Source organism: Ceratosolen solmsi, unplaced genomic scaffold (genome assembly GCF_000503995.2).
Source record: "Ceratosolen solmsi marchali unplaced genomic scaffold, CerSol_1.0 scaffold10, whole genome shotgun sequence".
NCBI classification, from domain to species: Eukaryota; Metazoa; Arthropoda; class Insecta; order Hymenoptera; family Agaonidae; genus Ceratosolen; species Ceratosolen solmsi.
Window position 1 is genome coordinate 10,054,372 of NW_011948412.1, and position 27,429 is coordinate 10,081,800.

Below are 27,429 nucleotides of genomic sequence, written 5' to 3' on the forward strand. Positions count from 1 at the left end.
GCAATTTAAAGGGAAGAACGAACAAACAATCAATGCCGTTAAATAGTATTTTCTCAAATCTCGTGTGCGTGAATTAGTCTTGGTGATATGAAAAAAAAAAAAAATGAAATGCCGTCCCCTATGCCAAATCGTTTGAAATTCGTCAAAAAGCAGCTCTTATTCATTTTATGTTATTCGTATTCGGGAGAGAAGTTGAGTGTTGCGTTGGGATTTTCTCTCGGCGAGAAGCCGGAATAAGGTAACGCGCTTATTAAAGGTATAGGTGGGTTGGGTGTGGGCGCGTGCGAATAAGCCGTAGACGATTGAAGAAATGGCCTGCTGACCCAGCAACACAGCGCAGTCGTCGTCGTCCGTCGTCGTCGTCCGTCGTCTCGCTGACTTGCTTTCCCTTCGCGATCACTTTTTCTTTCGACTCTCTCGCCTAGCATTCTCATTTGTCGTCGAGTAACTCGTCGCGCACGTGTTGTTCCCCTTCGCGTCCTAATACTGCCTCTTTCCCCTTAGTAGCGAGCATCAGACTGCGAATTAGTAGTTGCGTGGTGAGCCGCAAGAGCTGCAGCCATCGCCTTGATAGTACTAATAATCGTGGCAAGTCCTAGCTTTCAACATCGGCGACTTCTTTTCCTCGTCTTTGGGATAGGCGCAGGGTAAGGAGTTACGGGCTTAGGTTGCTATTGCCTACCGGGGCGGAAGGGGCCGAACTTATGTACAATTAGCTAAATCAACATTTGACTAGTGCAGTGAATTTGTAGACACTGTGTTTTGAAATACGTGTGCTCTCGGTGCAATTGCTTTCATCGCGATAGCCTCTTGAGCTTTCTTTCACCGCAGCATTCCGGAAGAATCGTTCGAATGAATAATGTAGACGTACGCTCGTAACTACTCCAACACCTTTCAATAATGTATCCTGCCTCGATAATGAAGGGACGAGCGATTAACTAAACTTGACATGGTAATCTCCTCTCGAGACGTATCAACAGACTTAGTTCGATTAATTTTAAATAAAAGATCGTTAACATACGGGTTTAAGAATTACGGGCGTAATAATCGCGTTACTTCATCCACGTAACCCTTTTCTTCTCTCTCTCTCTCTCTCGCTCTCTCTCTCTCTCTCTCTCTCTCTCTCTCTCTCTCTATCTCTCCTCCCTTGACATTTTGTCCCTTCCACTTCTCGTCAAATATTCCGTCGTTCGGCACAACTACCCGTCGTCGTTCATCATTTATGCATGGTTATTGTAAAACAACGAGGATGAAATGTCGATTACTAAATTGCGAATAAGTCACAATTTCAAATAAATAATATTTAAAAAATTTTCTGTTTCGCCAATCAGTGTTCCCTCGACTCGCTGGCAAATGACATGTTATCGAGAAATCCCGTGCCCTTTCTATATTGCCGATCGTAATAAGATAAATAGTTTTTTTTAGCGCGAGTTAACGCACGCACTCACGCACGTACATCCAATGACAAAGTAAAACTTAAAACCCTGACTCGTTAAATCAATAATCGTGCGTAAGTACTTAAGATAATCACTGGACAACCACGAAACGAACGGGACCTGCTCGTGTTAGTATAGCACTCAAACGCCACGACATCCGTCTATTATTTATTTCCAATCGTCGTTAGCTCGATCGGTCGTTACATTAGCAGGGACGGAACGTTCAAATCTCCCGCCTGCGATTTAATTTCTCTCATCCTTTATGCTGGCAGAACGCGATCACAGCGCCCTCCCGCAATCAGCATTGACTTTACCGAGAGCACGTCATTACAGTGTTTGGTGCCTCAACAATCAACGGGGGAGTGGAAGAGCGAGGAATTTCTGAGTTCAACGTCGTCGACGTCGTCAACGTCGTTGCCGTAGGTTTGGCTGTCGCCGAGGGATAAGGAACTATGGACGAAGAAAAAGACAACGAGCGGCAACCACTGTTGAGGAGCGAAAATGAAACCCTGCCGAAACTGTATGGTAAATGGCCTGACAAGTAGCTCAAAAACAATTCCCAACCATCCAATGAATGGCTCATTGGAAATTCGGATACGGGCACTACGCGGTTCCTTGCATTGTTTATTTTTGTTTATAAGTAGTGAGTAAATATCGCGCTATGCGGGATTGTGTTCGGATTTTACGATTTAAGTGTTAATGCTGACGAGCCAGATTGCGCATAATGTTAATCGCTATTATAATGTCATTAATTTGATGGATGATTACTTATTTGATTGAGACAGTGCCGACGAGCTATTTCATCATTAGTGTTGAGCACGTTAGTTTTGCATTCGATTAAATTTATTATACATGTGGATGGATTTTGCAAGGAGGATGTTAAGATTTGTTTATTGAATCGTGATTGACAGTGAGGCCAAAGCTTTGAAATTTTGCAATAAATAGTGCTTTTTTTCAATTATGTACGTTAAATTTCTTCATTCGAATTATTAGATTAAATTATTATGGTGTAATGCTTGGTTTCAACCCGATTAAATTGTACGCTTTTATATATTATATTCAACTTTGCTCCCATAATAGTAACAACAAACAGCATCGATAGAATAATCTCTTAGCATGGAGCGATTTTTCTTTTATCCATTTATAAGAAAAACTTAATGTTTTCTTTCCTCGTGTAAAATAGCTTTTACCTGAGTTATGTTTGTTTGAGTTATAAAGAAGGTCTCGTGTCTAAATTGATCGGGCAATAAATATTCTTATAAATAAGTTAATATGAATTTTGGGCCAATTACAATCTTATACACTTTTATTTGCACAATTTGACATTGTTACGACATTGAAATATTTAATTAGCCAGTGCTGATATTCAATCTTTTATTTCTTGCCTTACAATAAAACATAAAAAGTATTATAATAATTCAATCTTCGATTGATACAAAGTTAAATTCAAAATTTCTCTTATAATCCATCCAAACTGAACTTAAGCGATAATCTATTCCATTGTTGTAGAATTAATTTGCATTTATAGTTGCTATTAATCGATTCTTTAGCTTAATATCATAGATAATACTAATAATACAATTCATTATAAAAGATACTCTATCCTTTAATCTAACCTCATCCTTAAATCATGCTCATTCTCTCGCTTAATCAAACAAATGATTTTAATTCTTTTCTCGTTAACGCAATACAATCGTATACTATATATAAATATAGGAGGAGCAGAAACAGAGCAACAAGTCAACACGGTTGCTTCTATTGGTCCCGATGAATTACCACCGCCTTATCAAGCTGTTCAGGGTAGTATGCACAGGGTCACGTGCAGAGTTTGTCAAGCAATGATTGATATATGTGGTAAAAGAGATCAGCATGTTGTCAAGTGTAATCAGTGTAACGAAGCAACTGTAAGTGTCGCATTCTCAAATGTTTATAAGCACGATATTAACTTTTTCTCGACTAATTGTTAATAATTGTACTTGACTTACTTGTTTTAGCCCATAAAAAATGCTCCTGCTGGAAAGAAATATGTACGATGTCCGTGCAACTGTTTGCTCATATGTAAAAGTTCGTCGCAGAGAATTGCCTGTCCGAGGCCTAATTGTAAACAAATAATTAATTTAGCGCCTAGTCCGGTAACGCCACCAGCTCTGTCAATGCCTGGAATGTGTCGAGTTTCTTGTGGCCATTGTCATGATACATTTCTGGTAAATTTGGCAAAAAAAATTTTTAAACCCGCTAACATATTAATCAATAAGACCCTTATAAGAAATTTATTATTTTATGAGTTTTTAAATTCTTATGGATATATTCGGATTTTGTCAATGAATGAAAAATTAAAATATTACGCACTAGGTACTCTTATGCATATATTTTCTTTTTATTAAGCATAAGAAATGTTGGAAAAACAACGATGTCATCCCTAGTCATTATAATATTAACGCTTTATTTTGTAGTTTAATACATTAAATAATGCTTTGGCACGCTGTCCACACTGTCGAAAAATATCATCCGTTGGACCAGATTTTGCACGAGGACGTGGAACCCTTTTTGTTATTCTTGGAGTCATTAGCTTAATTCTTGGAATTATTATAACGGTAAGTTGTTTAAACACTAATTACATTCTATTGATTAATTTTTTTTTTTTTTTCATTTAGTTTGTATAATAAATTTCTAAAAGAATTTATATATATATTTTTTTAAGCTTTTAAAACAAGTTGTAAAAAAGTGCGAAAGAATTGTTTTATAATAATAAAACATTCTTGTTATTTTATCCAAATGATATATGTATGTGTTAATAACTATTGGTAGATTAACTCATTGTTAAGTACATTTCATAATTCATCTTAATAATTATATCTTTTATTAAATAATCGCAAATGATTTCTTATTAGTTTTAAATCAATTAAAATTCATTAAGAGCCTTAGATTTTCCTCGGCATAATAAATTGTTCAAAAAATTTTATTTCAATTTAATTATATATTATAATATCATTGCAATTGAAACATGCGTGAATATACGAAATGATTATTGTAATTAATTTGTTGAATTAGTGCATTTTTCAATAATTGAACTTGTATTAAATTATAGATTTAACATCCCAGGGTCTATTATATAATAAATTTTACTAAAATATAAATATTAAATATCGGTTCATTTTATACAATTTCATTTATAATCACAATACATTTCATATAATTGGGTTGTTAAATAATACATTTAAATTGTTTATAGTAAGAAATATTTATCATTTTTCATTATAAATGCATATTGAATGCAAGGTATTTTAAGAAATGGTTATAATATTATCAAATATACTAATTTGACTGTATTTTTAATGAGGCAATTATATATTACATTAGTAAATACTGTGAATTGAGGTAAACATATCGGTAAACAGAGAAAAGTAAACAGAGCAAAAGAAGGGGAATTAATGGTGTATTAAACAAAGAGAATAAATATAGATAGTAATATGTAGTTGTTACTATTTCATATCGTTATACTTGGCCTTTATACTTTATATATTACTTTATACATTCATACATTTTTAATTCAAATGAACTTTATTCAAGTTATCAGTTTTCAAAGCTTTTTTTTAAATAAATTTTATTTCCAGGTTGCAACATACACACTTGTATATCTTAATGAAGGAATCTATGTTGCTTATGTTGGTATGTATAATAAATTCTCCAATACTGTTTAATATCTGTCTGGTGTTTAATTATTATTTAAATTATCAAATTGAAATAATTTGAGTAGTATTTACAATTTTTCTTTATGGTGTTAAAGTAAAAGTAGTTTAAAATTTTTGTTAATTTATCTATATAATAATATCTTTATTATTATTGATTTATGTTTATAAATTTATGACTCCCTAGTAAACAACTTTTTCTTGTATAATAATCAGTAATTGCATTCTAGTTATATTTCATCGAATACTTTCTTTAATTTATTTATATAAACTCAAGATGTTTATTTCATATTAAATTATTAAATAAATAGATAAATTAAAAAAAAAATAGATACATTTTGTAAAAATAATTGCAAACAAATTTTCTGTCTTTTCTTTTCTTTTACTTTTAATATAAATAATCAATTATATTATTTTTCCAGGTGCATTCCTTATTGCGCTTCTTTTTCTTGGAAGAAGCCTCTATTATTATACAATGAAAATTAGTCGCATAGAAGGTGTTGTATAGTTTTATTAGGAATATTTAAGACTGTTATATCATACAATATCTTTTAACATTATAATTGCATAATCTATTTAAATAAGTTTACATTTAATCTGATTAGGATGAATTGAAATGAGCTGTATGTATATCAAAGATATAACAAACAAACAAACGAGTTCTCCATTGAAAATTATTTAACACTTAATTTAACACTTTCTAAAAAAAAGTATTTTTCTTATAAAAACTAATATACATGCTTTTTTTAAACAATTGAAGAAACTTCTTCAAATTCTTGGTTGACCTTACATTTTGTTAAAATTACGTTTGATATTACTTTTTAAAAGTAAAGTAGGTAAACAAATAATAAGTCATTATTTGACTTAATTGGATCAGAAATTAAAGTAGACATTAAATTTTTGAATGATATAACTGTAAATGATACTTGAATTAAGGTTACAATGAGCTAAATATCCTTAAATTTGGCACTAGACATGGGATCATTTTAATCCTTGTAATGTGCACTTTTTGTTTATCTCTGTCACCATTATTAATTTTACACAATTACCATTACAAATATTTATATAACTTATAAAATCATCTAATTAAAAACCGTTAATTTTGTATTTAAACATACACGAGAAAAAGCATGTTATTTTTCTCTTTCCGTTTTTCTTATTTTGTAATTACCTTGTTAGAAAGATGATATGTTTTACATCTAGTTATTTTTTAAGATTATTAATAATAACGAAAATATATGAAATATGAACAAAAATTGTACAAACAGGTTCTATGTCTATGCGCAACACATATAAACTGAGTATATAATGTGAGAAATATACATGTTATTGAGTGAATCAGAGGAACAGTCAAGAGAAAGATATGAAAGAGCTCTTCCACATAATCGCTAAGTAATGAAGCGATTTTAGAAAGAAGACGGGTTACATTGGAATTATGTAGCTAAAATTTTTATTTTAATACTCAATTTATGAATAATTATAGAGTATTAAGTTTTACCGTCAAAATTAGGAAAGAAAACAAGTTTGGCATTTATATTTTCTAAAAGACTCTTTAAGCTTTTTTGTAATAATAATTTATGCGATTAATTGTTTGTATTACTAGACTTTCAATATAATTTAAATTATTTAAAATCATAACCAAATTATTTGATAACAAAAGTATAAAAATAATTTTTTATTCATTTTAAAAAATATGTTATATTTTATACTTTAAATTGAAATTATAGAAAAATTAATTGCACATTGTGTGTTAAATAATGTTAAGACATTGATATTTTTGTTTATATTTAAGTATAAATTTTAAAAATGAATTAAAAATATCTATTCTCAATGGAAACATTTTAAGAAAAGAGGCATTTTATTTTTATAACAATTTAATTTCAAAATATATAGTTCTATGAATGCGACTTAAAAGAACGTTAATAGAGGCATTTGAAGAAGCATTGCCAAATATTATATTATTATATAGTCATTACATGATTTCGATAAAAATGTTAATAAAATATTGAAAACAAATGGATAATGTATTGGAAAATAAAAGAAAAAAAGTATATTTTGGAGCATAATGAAATAAATATTTTAAGCAATTAATTTTCAATCATTTAATTTCAATGTTTGTTTGAATCTTTATTATTTAAATTCAGTGAATGTCAGGTCGGTAGAGTGTGTACAAAATGAAACAACTGTTTTCTTAAAACGTTTGCATCTAAGAAATGTCTAGGAACTGATGCCTTCTGCAATGATTGTAGATAAAATGACAAATATTAGACAGCATCAGTGTTCATCATTAAATAGTAATATAAATTACAATTGAAGCTAGTACTCCTTTTGCAAAATATCTCTTCAACTAAAATAAAAAAAATACTCCATTCAATTATTTCTTAGCCATACATTCATTTACTCACGACGTGGAATGGCATGACAGAAAACAAATAAATGAAATTTTATATATAAATACTAATGAATAATAAAAAAAAACATTGTTTATTTAAGACACGGAGACAAATATTTTACACTTTACTTTGTATATAAATTGAAAAACGTGCAATAGATCTTAAAGAAAGTGATAAAACTTTATAGTCTGATAACAAGAGTAATAATTTTATGAACCTATTGATGATGATACGTCGCATCATATATTTCAATGTGATTTAATGTATAAAGCCTGTGTATTAATAATTAATTTAAAAATGTGCATATATAGTTACAAAATCATTTTACGACTGTATTATTTTTTGTTTCATAAAATTTATCTAAAATTAATAACTAATTTGATGAACTGTAAAATGAATTTGCATCAATCAGCACAAGTATATCCAACTTTTGCATGTCTACATTTTTTATATTCATGCAAAAATTGATTTTATAAAATCTGTATTCGTCTGCATATCTGTAACGAAATAAAAATTCTGATTATAAAAAAGTTGAATTTTTTAAATTTGAAAACCATTATTGATATAGTAAATTTATTTTATTTGTTATACAATAAAGATATTTTCACAGAATAATTTGCATTTATGTACATAGATTTAACGTGACGATTAATTTTAATATAATAAGCATACGCATCGAGTACATATATATATAAATATATATATGTATGTATACCCATGTGCATTCATACGCACACATACACACGTATAATATAGTTTAATATTAATATTTATTAATACCATAAATGATATTAATATAAGTACGATTTATGTTGTATTTATATAAATATATTCAGAAGTATGTATAAAAGTTTTCTGAAAAAAAAAAATATATATATATATATATATATATTTATATAATTGTATTAGGCTTATAACGATGTTCTCAAAGTAAACTTTAAAGTATTAGATCATTTTGACGGCTTATTTAGCTTATTTTTTTTTTTTTTTTTTTTTTTTTTTTTTAAAATTATTATAAAAATAAGTAATATATTATCGCAAAAACTTTAAGTTCTGTAAAGTTATGCATTAGAAGTAGTTTGAAGCTTCCTGAAAGATTGTAATTATATTTACATTATTAGACTATTATATTTTACGATATAAAATTTTTTAAATAGAATAAGAAAATAGAAAATGTTTATATAATAAAATTGATTATCAGATTACGATATTCTATATTATAAAAATCCTTAAGTAATAGAATAAGAAAATAGAAATGTTTTTAATACAATAACATTGATACAAAAATGAGATTTTATAGCATTAATAATAGACAATTATTAAGGCTTTAATTAGAAACATAAGAAAATTAATGACACTATATAAATAACTTTTGATTAATTGAATAACAAATCAATGTTTTTCTAGTGGAGTATATTTATAATACTTGCATAATTTTTAGTATAAATTCTGTATAATAATAACATGGATTCTTTATGCAATATGAATTTTTCAGTTTCCTGATTATCCTGATTGGCTTTTTCTTAAAATTTTTTTTAAAAACTATTGTCTATAAATATAATAATTTCGAATTTCTTTAAATCCTAATTTCGAAATATCTTAATTTTAATAAACATCCTCTTTTAACACACACACACACACACACACACATATATAACTTAAATTACATTAGATATTAAATTACATTACATCTTTGTATTTAATGGTATCATATAAATATGAATTATTAAATTATTAATGTAGATTTGTTAATATATAATCATTCAAATAATATATATTGAATATTTGCTTTAACTTTTAACAGATAAATTTTTAAAATATTTTATTACTATAATTAAATTAAAATTAAACTGATAATTAGGTAAATTATAATTATAAAAAATCTTCAAGATTAAAACATTGTGATTTTCTTTGACGGTGTTTCCTAAAATTTACTTGAAAAAATCAGTTACTGATTATTCCAAATGATTTTTCCTTTGATTTGAAATAAACTGCTTATACAAATTTTATAATGTAAATGTAAATATCTATAAATGGCTTAAAAATATATGGTTTTCGAACTAATGTAGAAATTTTTCATTATTAATTGTTAATTGTAGTTTTATAATTGCTCATTTAATAAAAAATTGATGTGATTCATAAGTTATTCAAAATTCTATAATATTTATCCAAATTATTACTTGTTTAATTTAATCGCAATGTTTTATTATTACATCTTAAATTCATTATTTTATATTAAAAGACAAAAACTTTGTTCAAATAATTAACAATCCAGAAACTTTGTATATATATATATATATATATTAATATATTTATATTAATAGTATAGAATCTTAGATTAAAGCATTTTGATAACTAAATGGTGATAGCTACAAGATTTAAGAATTTTTAAAAAATTTTATAAAATATTAATTAAAATATAATACTACTTAACCACTAACTAGGCCTACCAAAGGATGAAAAACATTAATTTTAAGGGCATTTTTTATAATGAAAGATTTATATTTAACATTATTTATTAATATATGAATTATCAATGCACCAAACTATTCATTTTATAGAATATTTATCTATGTATAAGAAAATTAGCAAACAATTGTTTCAAGTGCGTTGAAATTATTTTAACGTCCCACAAATTTCGATCAATGTAATCAATCATAAGTTATAATGAAGGAAGATAGTTGATGATGCTATAAGAATAATATTTACTCGCTCGTGTAATATAATTACCTTTTATTTAATAAAGATTTGTGAAATTATTTTTGGTTTTTTAGAAATGAAAAATTTCCTAACATCGAAATTTAATGAAATTTTATCTACTTAAATGAAGTATTGTTTCGAAGTAATATTCTGTCTGATGCGATAATTTTTTTCTTTTCTTTTCTTTTTCTTTCTTTTTTTTTTTTAATTGTAAATAAGTAATGGCAAAAGTCATTACTTGGCAATGAATTTGTTTCAGATGAGAGCTTTCAGATTTAAGCCATCGCTTAATAGACGAACGATAGATGAAGAGTTTTTGTTTAATTGAACATATCATACGATTTCTTGGTAAATTTGTAACAATAACGAGATGTAAAAGTCAGCATTATTATGTTTCCGTGCGCTTGGCATAATAAGCCTGGCTCGCAACTTTGAAAAGCTGTTCGTACATGGCGCGTCCCGTTTCCTTCACTAACGATGTGAATTGTCCGTACTCGTTTTGTAATAAAATGTGTGGATGATCAAATTCCTGAAAACAAAAGAAAGAAAGAAAGAAAGAAAGAAAGAAAGAATGAATGAATGAAAGAAAGAATGAAAGAAAGAAAGAAGGAAAGAAAAAATATTAAGACCATGGAACATTTATTAAAAACTGTCTCTGCCTGTTGTTCTCGTTATTTCAAACGCAATGCTGCCTTTCGTCTACAACGTAAAACTTATTTCAAAGCAATAAAATGTCAGCATTGTATTTCATTTAAATGAGCGTAATTTTTCCTTACATTACTTACGTCCAACTTGCAATACTCTGCCGAGAGTATCGATTTATAAAGCGAAGTTAAATATCCCACGTACAAGATGATTTTATTCATATCGATAAGTTTCGTTTGAATAAGCGAATAAATTTAAATAGGCGCATCTTACATGCCGGCAAATTCGCGATACGTCAATCAACGTCAAACGATCGAAAGAAACGAATAAATAATTATTAACGTGTGCAAACTCAGCGGCAGTCGTCCCGCTACCCGATCTCGACCAAAGTTTAAAGACAAAAAAAAAATCAAAAAAAAAAAAAAAAAACAAAACAAACCGTCTGCCAACTCAAATGTACTTACAACAAGACGACCCCTATCCATGACCAACACTTTGTCGCTGTCCATAATGGTATTGAGCCTGTGGGCGATGGTTAGTACGGTGCAGGGCGCGAACTTGTTGCGTATGGTGCGCTGTATGAGCGAGTCCGTCTGTGGGTCGACGTTGGCCGTGGCCTCGTCCAGCATTAGGATCTTATTGTTGCGCAGGATCGCCCGGGCCAGGCAGATCATCTGCCGCTGGCCGACACTGTAATTCGAGCCCCGGTCGAGGACCCGATTGTACAGCCCATTGCCACTTGCCATTACCGCGTCCTTCAGCTCGACCTTGGCGTTTGCCGCGAACAGAGATTTTTTTTTTTATCGAGGAGCGATTTTAATTTTAAACGAGACTGGCGTAACTGGGATGGTGGCATTAGGGCACCAAGTGTCCGCGGCTTTGGGAATTTCGTTAAAAAACACGACCGGAGCCAACTACCGCACCACATTCCAAGATTATAAAAATATATTATAAGCCGATAATATTACCACGACGTCATGAATGACGCGTATGATAATTTCATTCATTTCACTTTTTCGTTTTTTTTTTCTTTTTTTTCCACTACGAATTTGCTTCAATAATTTTCTTTACTTTTACATAACGGTCGCGAGTACTTTCAATGTAAATGAGCGTTGAAAAAATCTCATTCTAATAATAGAGCAGGTTAAAGCAATTATGCCATTTTATATATGCGCGAAAAGTAAAAATACTTTTAGAAATTGGGAGACGAAAGTCGAAAGAATGGTGATATTTGATTGTGAAAGAGAAAATTACAAGATTGACGATTTTCATGATCATTAGCATTACTATGTCAAATTGCAGGAAAATATTTTCTTTGTAATGTTTTTCTATATATATATATATATATATATTTATATTTTTCATAGTAATGGCAATCAATAATAATGAGCATGTCGATGATAATAATAATTAATAATATATTAAGTTAATGTTTAACGACCGATTTTTCATACCTCCTCCAAGACATCCCATAAAACTTTGTCGGCAAATTCATCGAATGGATCTAAATTCCGACGCAATGTGCCGGAAAATAAAACAGGATCTTGTGGTATAATAGAAATATGTTTTCTTAAATCTTCCAATGCTATATTGCCAGTATTAATTCCATCGATTTCTATAACACCTTCCACTTTAGCCAATCTAAATAAGGCAGAAATCAAGGAGGACTTTCCAGCACCCGTTCTCCCTACGATTCCTACCTGCAATTAAAATTTCATTGCAAATACTATTAATTCGAAATAATTAGAGGCTTGCGTTTCAAGTATATTGTACAGTTACAATTGAACAAAAAAAAAAAAAAATAAAAAAATTACTAGTTTTAATTTCATACAATATGGAAATGTGTTTGCATTAAAGAGAGATAGAGATAGAGATAGAGATAGAGAGAGAGAGAGAGAGAGAGAGAGAGAGAGACCAATTGAATTTCTGTAATAAACAAGAGTAAGAGTATAAAATCGTTAGACAGCCTTTTTTAATAATCTTTGATAACTTTGTGCATTTGCTTCCTTTAGATAATTAATTAATCATCCTTGTTCATTGTATTGCGCGAGAAAATTAATTCACATGAAAAAATGTACACACCTTATCACTCGGCCGAATCGACATTGTTAGGCCCTTAAGTACCGGCGCATCATCCTCCGAGTAACGCATATACACATTTTTGAATTCGACGTGGCCTTGGTTCGGCCAATCGTCTGGCGTCTCGATCAGCATATTCTCCTGCACCTGCTTCCTCTTTTTCCTCTTGGTCATCGTGCCCATATCACGGAGATTTGACTCGGGTACCAATTCCGTGTACTCGAGTATCCGCTCGACCGACATCATTTGATTCGTCACTTCGACGCTCTGTCGTATCCCCCATTGTATCATACCCGTCATCGCCATCACTTGGGTTATGGCCAAGCCCACTTGGCCACCGGTGAACGCTAAGTAAAACCTTTCATTAGTCAATCATCGTCAAGACTTTGTCGCTTGACCTTATCAATGTTCGTTTTAGCTCTTGTTTAAGGTCTGAGTGACGTCGACTGATCATTGCCTGTACAAACGAGGCCCGCAAACTTTATGCAATCTGACTTATTCCAAAGTATTAAAATTCATTATTAAGGGATTCGAGACTAATACCACCAATAATGACATTAAAACGAGCCGATAGATCGACTGGGTAATGTATGATACGGCAATCAAGAGTTCCTAAGCATAACAATCCTTGTAAATTATAAATAATAATGGAGTACTTAAGCGAGATCGTATAAAAGATCCAAAGTAAATCATGTCGATACATGCATATATTTTTATTAATAAAAAATTTTTAATCTACTACACTACCTGCAATAACTAATTTGACAAAAATTACTTTAAACTCGTCTTAAAAGAATGTTACTTTCGATTCAGAATGTAACGTAAGATTGCATAGGAAATTAATAGAATAAGACTTGTAGCGTCAAATGTCAAATATAATGTTTCGTCATAATTTTATGATGGGAGTCATTTACGCTACGCAAAACCAAAAACTTAATGATATAAAATTTTTCATTTCACCCTCTTCAGGTAAACCATTCATTATTTATAATATTAATTGGTGTAAAAATAATTAAGTTACTTACCTATATGCATGCTCTTGAATATTGCATTTATAGAACTAGCAAAGATCAAATAATTATGAGATTTTAATAGATAATCGATATCAACGAGAGAGAGAAAAATAAACCAAAAACAAAAAATAAAACAAAAAAAAAATGTAACAAAAAATGATTGTATCATAATGAAAGAACAAGTCAACTAATCGAACGAGTAGTCCATGTAAATGTTGTATAGTTGTTTCATAGGTAGTTAGGTATTTTTTTTTATTATTATTCTATCCGGTCGCAGAGCTTGGCTCTGATAATCTCTCGCGCTTATCTTCAATTTACATAAATTTCTAATAAATAAGAAAAAGAAACCCTACCACCGCACAATATCAATTACATTACAAACTTTTACATGCTTAATATCATCATAAGAAACGAACGAACAAATAAACAAACAAACGAAAAAAAAAAAAAAAAAAAAAAAAAACCCCACTTTTAACTAATAATTTATGAAAATTTGTAAAAACATGTCAATGACGAAATTACATCTACAATTGCTTACTTTCTTTGAGCAGGAGAAAGCTGAAGGTGACTAAAGTGGTAAAGATGAAGCAGAATATATCCAACGAGAAGCCAAAAGCGGTACTGGTTGCGATGAACATGTACCATGAAGAGGTGTGTATGTCTTGAAATTTGTCAAACTCCTTTTTAAGAATTTTTTCCGCTTTATAAGCTCTTATGGTTGTCAGTCCATTGAGTGTTGCATTCAAGTGCGTGAAAACTGGAGATCGTGCTGTAGAAAATAATTATTATCTAATATTAGACGATGTAATATTGTCATTAAATCGCAATATTTGCCCACCAAGTAATGTGGCTATCGTTAATAATCGTTAATGCTTAATTTCGATTAGTAATACTGCGAAGAAAAGTACTCGAGCTATTATGGTTTTTCTTACTTTTTTTCTTTCTTTCTTTTTCTTTTTGATTTTTTTTTTTTTTGATTTTGATTTTGTTGTTGTCGTTGTCGTTGTCGTTGTCGTCGTCGTCGTCGTCGTCGTCGTCGTCGTCGTCGTCGTCGTCGTCGTCGTCGTCGTCGTCGTCGTCGTCGTCGTCGTCGTCGTCGTCGTCGTCGTCGTCGTCGTCGTCGTCGTCGTCGTCGTCGTTGTTGTTGTTGTTGTTTTATTTGTTTTTTTTTGTTTTGTTTTTTGTTTCGTTTTTGTTTTTGTTGGCTCAACATAGAGTTACGCTAAATTTATAAAATTTATAGTAATAGTCGAGAGATGCGTATATTTAAGGTTTAAATTTCAATAATTATACAATTACTGATGCTACTATAGTATAATGCTTTAAGGCAAATTGAGGCGAATAATTATCGATAATCCGAGTGGCCGAGATATTTGCATATTATTTATCGAACGGACTGTATATTAATCAGCATAATATATTAATTACTTACTCATTCCCTCGAGTCTCTTGATATTCTTACTGGTCTTCAAATAAATCTTCCTTATCCAATAGAAGATGAACGCGATAAAAATAATGGGCACTAGAAAGATCGGATTGATAATCGAGACGACGATAAGCGAGCCAAACATCATAAGTATAATCTGTGCCGAGTCGAGTATAGCCTTAGGCAGGAGCTCGTCGATCGCGCCCATATCTTTGGAGAAGCGATTGAGGATCCTACCACTTGGATTGGTGTCGAAGAATCGCATGCTCGCCCGGATGAGGGCTCCGAATACGAGGTCGTGCAAGCGCTGGCTGCAGCGCATGCAAACATTGTAGAAGGCGAACGAGCGAGTTATACCGATCACGAAGACGGCAACGACGATCAGCGTGTAGATGTAAATGTACTGCTCCACAGCGAGGATTTTGCTTTCCTCTATTATCGTCATGCTCTTGTTAATGGAAAACGTCGAATTATTGGCCTCGTGTTTGCGCTGGTCCGCGTAAAAAGCTCGGGATTCTTCGGCCGTGACCCTGAAATCCAAAGCGATTTCAACCGCCTATCGTTTAGTCGCAATTTTGGCCGAGTTTGCTTCAACGTAATACCCCCATTCGCTACACCATAATACAATTCAATAGACAATTTCCATAATTATTGGCCTATTATATAGCGATTACGATTAGCCTTGTTAATATTAAGTATTAAATGGTCGGGCGCAATACGTACAGCACTGGGATGAAGTAGTCATTGAAATTGGCCATAAATTGAGTTAGGAGGAAAAGGAAGATCAATACCGAGGCAAATAGAAAACTCAAGCCGGCTCTGAAATAATTTAATATGATGCTTCCTTTTACGGTACCACGAGAGGTGCCTTCGATGAAATCTGCCAACTGTGCTGCATCATCCTCTTCGTCTTCCGCGTCAGAGTCAATGACACTGGCGTCGGGCGTTCGACTCTGTTCGATAAAACAATTATCAATTATGGATATTAGAGAATTTTCATTATATTTCATCATCGAGCTTGGCTATTTGGTATTTGGTATTTGGTTGGGGATAGGTGGTAGGTGGGGGGGGGGGTGGAAGATCGTTAAGTATAAGGATGAGAGATTAAAAACGGTCTCTGTCTATTGGGGATAGGTGGTAGGTGGTAGGTGGTAGGTGGTAGGTGGTAGGTGGTAGGTGGTAGGTGATAGGTGGTAGGTGGTAGGTGGTAGGTGATAGGTGGTAGGTGGTAGGTGGTAGGTGATAGGTGGTAGGTGGTAGGTGGTAGGTGATAGGTGGTAGGTGGTAGGTGGTAGGTGATAGGTGGTAGGTGGTAGGTGGTAGGTGATAGGTGGTAGGTGGTAGGTGGTAGGTGGTCTCTCTCTATTAAAGTTTTCGATTAAATTACCCTAGTGCTCGACGAAGAGAATTGACGTCTAATGTGCGATACATCGATCGAAGACTCGTTACTCGTCTCTCCTCTCCTCTCTTCGGCTATTAGACTACTGTACTCCGGATGCTTATCGAGCAATTCACGATAATCCGAATATTGCCGTATTTTTCCTTGCTCCATGAGAATAATAGAATCGGCATTCTTGATATATTGCAGTTGGTGCGTTGCTAGTATACGCGTTTTGGTATTCAAATACCTTTGCAAGCATTCCTCGAACAGATGCTTTCCAACGTGAGTGTCGACCTATAATTTAATAAAAAATACAAACACACCCGCGCACATGCGTAAATGCATACGTTACATAAAATTGCTATTGTACGTATTTAGGCAAATACAGGCGCGATCGGTTGTACGTAGATCGTGCGCAAGAGAAACGTCGTGATCTTTATGAATTGTTATGAATTCGGTGTAACGTCTTATATTTAAGAGGAGAATCTTTTTTTTTTTTTGTAAAAAAAAAAAAACAAAATCTTACAGCGCTCAGTGGATCATCTAATAAGTAAATATCTGCTTGTCGGTAAACGGCTCTTGCCAAATTGATTCTCGCCCTCTGCCCACCTGAAAGCGAACTGCCTCTCTCTCCTACGATCGTCTGGTCGCCCTGGGGGAACTGCTTGAAGTCCTTGAGGAGGGCGCAGACCTTGACGACCTTTTGGTACCTTTGCCTATCGAACTCCTGACCAAAGACAATATTCTGTCGAACGCTCGCACCGAAGACCCAGGCATCTTGGCTCGCGTAACTAATGCCACCCTTGACTCGCACGGCACCCTGAAGTAGATGTAATTCGCCCAGAATCGTCGATAAGAGCGATGTCTTCCCCGAGCCGACCATTCCAATCACTATATACATCTTTCCCCTCTCAATTTTAACATTGATATTGTCAAGGGTGGTCGTCTCAGATGAGTGCAAATCCCATTTGGCCGTGACGTGCTTCAGCTTCACGCTATACAACTCGTCACGAACCTCGTCATGACTGCATAATAACAATTTCAAAGCTGTATTACTATTATTATTATTATTATTAATACTTATACTTATCACCGATCTTTTTTTTTTTTTTTTTTTTTTTTATTTTTAATATCATTCTAAATTTCGACGATATTTTAGATATTATGTACGATTATTATTCTAGAGTTCAACAACTATCGAATTATTATAGAGTTTCACGCGATCGGTACACGAATTCTATATTACAGAGTCTAAATTAAAATTATATATCGTGAAAGAGAAGAGAGAGAGAGAGAGAGAGAGAGAGAGAGAGAGAGAGAGACTCACTTTGTATTATTAGAATTCTTGCTATCGGTATCCTCGGAATTCCTCTTTAATAGCTCGCTGGCGAGGACGTAGCTCTGCCTCCTTTTATCGCTCGATCCCTCGTCATGATTAACGTCCTCGTCGATATAGGGAAGATCCTGCTTAGAGGCCTTGATCGAGCTGTACCGCGAGTCGGAGTTGATGGTGCCGTTCGAGGTCGATAAGAGAAAATCGCTGGTGACGTTACCTGACTCGAACTCCTCGTAGGTGAGGAAGGTCTGGAGCCTGTTTACCGCGACCATGCACTCGGCGATCTCGGCGACGCCCCGCACGAACATCCCGGACATCGTGTGCGCGAGTATGGCGAAGTAGGCCGAGAATACAAATACGGTATCGGCGGACAGTCTATCGCCCGAGAGCAACATCGCCACCAGGGTACAGTACAAGGCCATTCGCGTGGTGAATATATTGAAGGTCATGTATATGCCGCGGATGTAGGAGCTCTTTGTGACGCCCTTGAGCTCGAGCCGCCGAGCCAGCTCGATGAGGGCGCAGAACGGCTTCTCCCACGCGTACATCTTTATCACCTGGACTCCGGATATTATTTCGTCCATCAGACGTACGCGCTCGTCTGTCTTGATAGCCGTCTGTAGTCGGAATTTGGACGAGAGTTTGCCGGTATAGGCTGAAACATAGCCAAACCAAATGTCAAACCATTCGCAATTAATACGACCTTGGAGCTAATAAAATGTAGATGAACTAACGTAACAAGTAATTGTTATGCCACGAGGATACTATATTATACCTGTCATTTTTGTCTTTAAAGCATACCAAATACTATCATTCTAGGTTCATTGATTATAATGATGATAATAACAACGACAACAACGATAAATGCAACGAATTGACGTATCCTTTAATGATTTAATTTACCGTCCTACTTTCTCTCTCGTTCATTCTCCAAATAGATATTTGACGTTTGCTCATTATCGAATATTATCAATAACTTTTAACACAGGCATTAGCTTGATATTTGGTCAAATCTTTTTTTGTCTTTGTTTTTGTTTTTGTTTGTATTATTATTATAAATTATTATTATAAAGGTATGACGACTCGATTGAAAATATCAGTGAAAATTCGATTTTATATTAAACATTTTTGTATAAACCATGGGCTGAAGTTAAGTTTCCCATTAATCCCTTAAAGTATTGTCCCATCGAAAACATACCTTGAATTGGGACGACAATGAAGACGGCGATAATTCCGATAATCCCAGCATAGCCAGCTGCATGGTATAGGAAATATGCAATTACCAAAGCTGAGAGCGGGGCCGACCACATGTGATGTAAGAAAACGAAAACGAGATCGAATCGATTGACATCGTTGGCCACTAAATTCACTATTTTACCTGGAGCTGTGTCACCGAGCGCCGAGTTACTTAAGGAAAGCGCCTGTTTTTTTAGAAAAAAAAAAAAAAAAAAAAAATTTAACTATTGGTAAATCATCCAATGTCAATGGTTTTTCACGAGTGAAATCAATAAATATGCTTCATTCTTAATGGCTTTATATACTTGATATAAGTCACGTATAAATCACATTATGATTAATCAGTTCATCACATTTCCTTATGGATTTTTCTTTTTCTTTTTCCTTTTTAATGGCCACACTCTTTGAATGCCAAATAAGGACACAATATACAAATCAATCAAATGGTTGACAAGAAAATAAAATAATGAAAGGAAAAAAAAGAAAGAAAAAAATCAATTAATCATGAATTTTCATAAGATGCTTCTTGCTGTTTGTTTGTAATATTTACGTTTACAGATACATAATAATAAAGATACATAATCCATTATTGCAATTGAAATTAAAATTACTAAATTGTTGATTTATTATCATATCTATTAATAGTTTGATAAAAAGAAAAAATAAATGTTCCTATAACCTTTCTATACACAACGGAGCACACGGCTATTCTAACTCTTCCACCTAAATGGAATGCACCAAAAATATGTTGATTTATAGTTATCACATTAATGGCTGTTGCAATTGAAATTCCACCGGCATAAATCAATGCCGCCTCGTAAGTTGTGGTTGGCTCGGGCTTAAAATATTGTAGAAGAGCACCTAAAAGTATCGGCGTTCCTAACCTACGGAGATTATAAATTATTAATTGCTCATTTATCAATATAATTTGTTCATTATAGATAGCCGAATATTATTAAGCTTAATTTGATTTAAAACAAACAAACGAACAAACAAACAAAAAACAAAAAAAAAAAAAAAAAAAAAAAAAAAAAAAAGAATGAAGAAAGAAAAGCATTGTTTTATAAGTAAATGTTGTATACGTACGCCTTAATTTACAATAAAAACGATTAACAGCGAAATATTTAATCATACCGATTGTAATAATTTATAATTACAATTGTTTATAATATATAAAATTTTCTTTTACAAATATATTATTTTATATACTCTTGATATGAAATAGAGATTTTCTACACCGTAAATAAAATTTCCATAAAAAAAAGAAAAAAAGAAAAAGAAAAAAATATCTTATCGTTTCACATGTAAAAAAAATTATAAGAAAATTAGTGGCACATTGAGATTTTATAGAACAAGTCATTGTGTAACGAAGAAGATCTTATGTTAGATTAAGTCAATGTGAAAAAAAAAAAAGGAATTAAGTGGCTAAAGACTCGGTAAGATAAAATTGATAAACATAAGTTTTTTACTAACTACAAGTGTACGTAATTAATAAAATAATAACATTTTTTCAATGAATTTAGAAAAAAGATGTAATAAACAATTTCCCGAATCACTAAAATGTCAGCAAGCACATAATTAACTAGTTAATAACATCAACAATAATAATAATAATAATAATAATAATAATATAATAATACAACAACAACAACAACAATAACAACAACAAAAAAAACATTAATAATAATAATAATAATAATAACAATAATAATAATAATAATCATGAGTTTTATAGCAATTTTAAAGGTGAATTTTCAAATAAATTTCAGCAACTTTTTCCTTATTAAAAAAGAAGTATTTATGCGATTGAAAAATATTAGTTTATATTATAAATTGAGGCTTTTTATTTCATTTAAATGTTGCATTAATGCGTATACAATTATATTATATTATATAATCAATTATAAAGAGGGAACGTGTTTAACGAACGAAAACAAAACAAAAAAAAAAAAAAAACAAAAATAAATAAATAAACAAAAAAACAATAGATTTTCACACGAATCTTACAAGATTTCCAATGTGAAATTATTCGTCTCAAAAACAACAATTATCTTGCAGGATTAAAAACACGATTAATAGCATAATACTAGAGCAAGGCAATAAAATGCTTTAACTATGATAATATAATAAACAAATAGGGTTTTCGTAATATAAAGATCGGAAAATACATAGTTGTCATACCTCAGTACAAATTCATTGAGTATTTGAACGCACCCGAGTATGAAACACTCGAAAATAAAAGTTCGCAAAATTGTTTTAAGTAGGCTTGGATATCGTTTTCCTTTTCTTGCCTTTTGTAATTCTGCTTTCCACTGCCTGTAAACATATGTTGTTCGATATAAAGCTTTCTATGACAAAATACATGACCAAATTAAAGTAATATTTTATAATTTTTCTCTTCTTCTTTTTTCTTTTACATAACGATCAATAGAAATTTAGACGATTAATTCTAATAGTGACCTCCCACGCACCATCTTCTACGGTCTTACAAGCCGAATAAAATAATGTCCTTTGCTGGTTAAAACAATAATGCATTTAATATTGAAATTAATTGTCATTCATAAAAGGTTCGAACGACAGGTTTGGACAATTTAAAATCGTAAAACTGACGAATGCAATTTTGTAAAGAATTATTAATAGCTCTAGTTTTATGAACGGAGCTCTACTGTCTAATATCAAAATATCAACAATAAGAATAAAATGTAGAGTGAAGTAGACTCAATGATTTTAGAGATAAGTCCTTCGCTAAACGTAATCGGAACATCATGTCGAAAAAAAAAAAAAACCACTCCGGCGAAAGATAATAAAAAAAAATTTATGTCTTATGGAAGAATCTCGTCGATCCGACAATGTAATAAAATTCGGCACTTTACGAGATAATAGAGCGAGATTAATTGAAGTAACATATCGATTTAAATGCAGTGTTTATTTATAATTATGGACAAGCTAAAGTACGATGCTGAAGAAGAGCCAGTCAATATCGAGCGGTAATAGTGAAATTGTAAGTTTTTTTTTTTTTTTTTTTTTTTTTTTTTTTTTTTTTTTTTTTTTTTTTAATTACGATGCCGATACCCGAGAGCTGAATTTCGTGACTAAGCAGACGGTAGCGAAGCGATCTTAATCGGTAAAGTTCGTGAAATTCGTTGCCACATCGGGGGAATACTTTCGGCTCCTTTTAACCCAAACAATCGTGATGTTTTCTGGAAGATGATCCAGCATGAGTAAATCGTTGGTGATGTTGAAACTAGAGTCCCTCTATTAAATTGAAATTTAAATGCATTAGTCGAGATGCATTGGGAGAAGATCGGAAAGATCAGTTAGAATACAATGAGAATCGACATTAATTTCCGCAACATGCGATTGCTCAGTTATAATGTCCATGTCCATGAATAAGCAACGACGATGTCCTTTGCGCGTACTTTTTTTCTTCTTCTATTTTTCCATATTTTCATCGTTTGCTGATTGGCAAGATTATTGCAATCACGAGTGTCAACAAAAGCAAAGTTCTTCAAGAACGACAATAATGACTACCACTCGCAAACCACTCTATTATTGTCCATCGAGTAACGAGTGTTGCGAGTACGACGACTGGCCAAGGCAGCGGCCAATCCAAAAATAGCGGGGCTAACAAACCCCGACAATAATGATATTTACATCACCGCTTTTGTGCCAATAAGCATCGTATGTTCGTACTCGCGAGCTGCCTACGTCACTTGTTTCTGAAATGTCGTAGTGGTGGTGGATGGGTGGTGGTGAGGGGGGGGGGGGTGTACTTCGCTGCTGCTTCGTGCATTCGGCTTATGCGCCTTTTTGTACGAGGCTTGCAACGCTTCTCGTTACGTATTGTGCAGTTTTGCTTGTTTACGCATGCGAACGTTGGAATAATTTGAAAAGTACCGTTCGAATTAAGGAGAGAAGATAAGTCATACTAACGTTTCTAAACGGTCGCCTAGAACATTGGATTTATCGCTACGTATGGGATCGTATAAATCGTCGGGTCCTAAGATCTTTCTGTAGCCTTTTTTGAATAAACTGAGGGTCCACCTAAAATGAATAGTGAATAGTTAGCTTTTAATCAGAGTTGTGATGATAAAGTAGTGATTATCAAATTTTTGACAATGTGACATTTATTGAATTGAATTTTACAAATTATGTTTTGAGTATTCCATGTTTCTTCACGGAATATTTTTTTTTTTTTTTTAACTTATCTGAAAATCTTATCTATTAATATAAAATTCCAATGTGTAAATAATAATTAAATTTTTTATTATATTATAGTTTTCTTACATTGTGTTGATATATATTGAATAATGCAAACTCTAGTAGAACCGAAACCATTAATTACAAATATAATTTTCTGATTTTTTCGAATTGACGATCGATTTCGATTGCATTCATCATTTATAAATTATGAATGAATAGAAAAAATTCTTTTCTTTCTTAATTTATAATTTTATGATAATTTTATGATAATTTGACTCAAATCATTAAACAAATAAAGTCATTATAGAACGTAATGTTTCCATTAATATATCGATTACTTTTCCTTCAACATCCACGCTCACGCTCATTATACAAAATTTTAAAGTTGAAAAAAAAGTTGAAAAAATTTTTTCTAGTTACCAGTTGAAACATAATGTTAAAAAAAAAATATTGACTTTCTTATTGTGAAATGAATGAAAAAATAAATCTATTCCCTAAAAATAAAAATAAGAGTTTGAATTATTTGAATAGTCTGAATATAACGTAATAAAGTATATTTTTGTCATTACAATTAAAATAATAAGAATTTTAAATATTCGAATCTTTATCTATTCCAAATCAAGTTTACCTTTCATTAAATAATTAAAAATTGTAATTACAAGTTTTCAATTTCTCGAATTAAACGGTTGAAAAATTATTTACTGTAAAAATGTACAGTTAGTTTTTTTTTTTTATGATAATTTTATTTTAAATCTATTATCATTTAACTCGTGAAAGGAAGTACATATTTTCTTATTTATTAATAGGGAACAATATGAAAACTAATAAAACTAACGTTTCAATTTCATTAAATGAATTAAATATTTACATATGAGTAAATATAAATATTGGAATACATAGTTTAAAAAAATTTTTAGCCATCAAAACTTTATAAGTTGATATTTGTCTATCGATAATTTAGTTATTAGTAGGAAATATAAATTTTTGTCAAATCTACAAATCTGTCGTTTCAATTACATTTAACAACGAAAAAATCAATTCAATCCCCACATACTACAAGATTTTATTGTTTTATTGATTTATCTCTACATATCGAACGTATATTGAAATTAATTTGTTGGAATACTATTGATTAATTTAAATTTTATATCACAAATTGAGAAAGAAATAATGAATTTGAAAATAAATTTATATTAATCTCAAAGGAATGTGAAAAATTACTCACCACCATACCAAAACTGAAATTGAATTGGCACTTTCTCGTGGATTCGGATTGTTGAAAGATTTAGTCGTGTCCATGATCGTTGAAAAGTTTTATCGACCCTCATACGTATTTACACTTATTTATCACTTAGATTTTTATTCTTAACTTTATTATTATTATTATTATTATTATTATTATTATTTAAACAAAACACAAATAATAATAAATAAATAAAAACAAGCAAGAAACAATAACAGTCTTCGTATTTACACAATTTTACATAATACTTTATTAATACGAAATTATTAAAAAAAAAAAAAAAGAAGAAAAAAAACAAAAAAAAAAAATCCGTAAAAATGCAAGAAAAACTTAAATTTTCCAAACTCCCGTTATTATCTACAGTATATTATCATTAATTTTGCTATGCAATCATTTGTATATTGTAATCACTTGGCACACAATAATTTTGAAACATTAGACGTTTCCGTGGAAAATTATTTCTGAAGCCTATTTATATTGCTGCCACATTTTCCTCTCTACAATATGATATTGTTTCAGCTATTTTCTGTATTAGGCGGCTGTTGAGCGGCACTGCGACTGAGCAGATCACAATTGATTGTTGCTTTGAGCTTTCGGATTCCTATTTGTACAAAAAAAAAAAAAAAAAAAAAAAAAAAAAAAAAAAAAAAAAAATAAATAAAATGTAATTATCAGAGCAAAATTATCTTCTACGATGAAAGCTTCTCACTACAATAAAGGTATGCATATGCATGTGTACAAATGCTATGTCACTTATCAAACGAAGAAAAATTTGTTGACTTTATCAGACAAATAATCGTCGTCGTTTGGTATTATTCTCAACGATAGTAGAGAAAAACAAATAAATCGTGCACGTGTAAGCAATTTGCTTTATATATATAAATAATTTACTTGAATTTATTATTTAATTCTCATTAAAAAGATTTTTATGCCCTTTATTTATTTAATTACAAATGTACTTTAGAATCAATATATCATGCTTAATGTCTAACAGAACATGGCGAAAGCAGCAAAAGAATCTTACAGTAAGCGACAGCTTGGTTAATAGACAAATAGACAAAGCGTTAATATAGTAAATTTTCATTAATCGATCAATTACTTTTGCGTATAAAGATCAATTGAGTCAAGTGATTCGAATACAGGGAACACTCTTACTTGATATTATTCTTGGAAAATTTTTTCGTCATTCTACTTCATGTTTTAGGATGATGATACGAATTCCATATAATTAATGTTGGATTAACGATGCATAGTAATTCTAAATTACAGAGAAAGGACAGTTAATATTAAAATTTATGATAAGAAAACATAACGATAACGAAAAGTACTTAATGTTCTGTTAAGTTAATAACTATTCAAGTATTATTAGAGTTACAAAAAGAGAAATAAAAGGAAAAACGGTTATTAAATATATGAAATCTATAAAATTGTCACAAAATTAGATATGTAGGGCTTATTTTATTAAATCAAATTCTAATAATGTAGATGAAAAAAATCGTCTATATTTGTTTATTACCGTTTAAAAGAGTTTTAGAAATGCCTAATAATATTACGAATAATAATCAATATGTGTAAGTGATCGATTATGTAAACAGTGAAGAAATTATTATTCCAATTAACAACTAAAAACTTTTCGTCATTAATAAGAGCTTCTCGTTTACACTTTTTTCTCTCTCTCTCTCTCTCTCTCTCTCTCTCTCTCTCTCTCTCTCTCATGTTTTGTTTTTGATTACAAAATTATTTTTTATTACTTATTTGTTCTTGCGGTCGTAACACATTATTTAAGTATATTATGATTAAAGATATTAAGAGATTAGTAAATTTACAAGTCCCATTAACAATTGTTTCCTCAAAATTTTGCTACTTTTATTACCACTAACATTAAAGAAATCTATTTCTTTAGCATTATTATCTTTTATTTCTAATTAGTTGTTAAGTAAATTTACAACAAAACAAAACAAAAAAACAAAAAAAAAAAAAAACAAAACAAAAAATAAATAAATAAATAACAAATAAATAAATAAATAACGAAAATAAAATTGATTTATCATTTTATTAAATGAATAAATATGTGATTTCAATCCATTCTACGCCACTCGATAAATATAATGGCATAAGATATTCTAATATTTTATATTCGTAAAATAATTATGCCCAGAAGTTGCTTACAAAATAATTATTAAACCAATTTTCCCATTTTAAGGATTAATTTTCTTAAAATGTTAGAGGAAAAAGATAATAATAATTTTTCGAACGAAAACAAAAATGGAATTTTTATTCTTTCCGATAAATGTCAATATTTAGTTTTCATATCATAGGGTTGGGTAAATACAATTATCCTTTTATTATCAAAAAAATATTCATACAGATACGGCATTCGTATACGGCATTCGACTGTAATAATGAATACATGAATCACAAACACATTGTTGAATATCGTATATTCCTTTTTATAGTTTTATTATTATTATTATTTGTAATAATAACATTTGAAGTAAAACTTAATCAGAATGTTTATTTAATTTTATTTGCAACCCAATTAACATCTAAGTAAATATTTATAGGTAAAGTTCAATACATTTTTAATAAATGTAGTGTTACTATTACATCCAGTAGATTACATTAATTAAAATAAATATTGAAGGTCAT

General features: G+C 30.9%; 2 protein-coding genes across 2 annotated transcripts; one reads left to right on the plus strand and one right to left on the minus strand.

Moving 5' to 3' along the window:
• Window positions 1-677: 677 nt before the first annotated feature.
• On the plus strand, window positions 678-5,772 carry LOC105359276 (type 1 phosphatidylinositol 4,5-bisphosphate 4-phosphatase). The gene is made up of 7 exons (XM_011495833.1): window positions 678-952; window positions 1,709-1,961; window positions 3,153-3,340; window positions 3,431-3,640; window positions 3,890-4,030; window positions 5,051-5,105; window positions 5,548-5,772. Exons 2-7 carry the CDS (start codon window positions 1,889-1,891, stop codon window positions 5,631-5,633), a joined length of 753 nt encoding a protein of 250 aa, XP_011494135.1. The 5' UTR covers window positions 678-952; window positions 1,709-1,888; the 3' UTR covers window positions 5,634-5,772.
• A 4,761-nt stretch (window positions 5,773-10,533) lies between these two features.
• Window positions 10,534-24,920, minus strand: LOC105359287 (multidrug resistance-associated protein 4-like). Its single transcript, XM_011495844.1, has 15 exons — window positions 24,763-24,920; window positions 23,268-23,378; window positions 21,516-21,650; window positions 20,014-20,218; window positions 19,297-19,519; window positions 18,090-18,753; window positions 17,289-17,787; window positions 16,769-17,056; window positions 16,105-16,334; window positions 15,388-15,911; window positions 14,494-14,724; window positions 12,946-13,289; window positions 12,318-12,563; window positions 11,328-11,630; window positions 10,534-10,747 (listed from the first exon to the last, which is right to left on the minus strand). Exons 1-15 carry the CDS (start codon window positions 24,834-24,836, stop codon window positions 10,607-10,609), a joined length of 4,218 nt encoding a protein of 1,405 aa, XP_011494146.1. The 5' UTR covers window positions 24,837-24,920; the 3' UTR covers window positions 10,534-10,606.
• Between the last annotated feature and the right edge of the window lie 2,509 nt (window positions 24,921-27,429).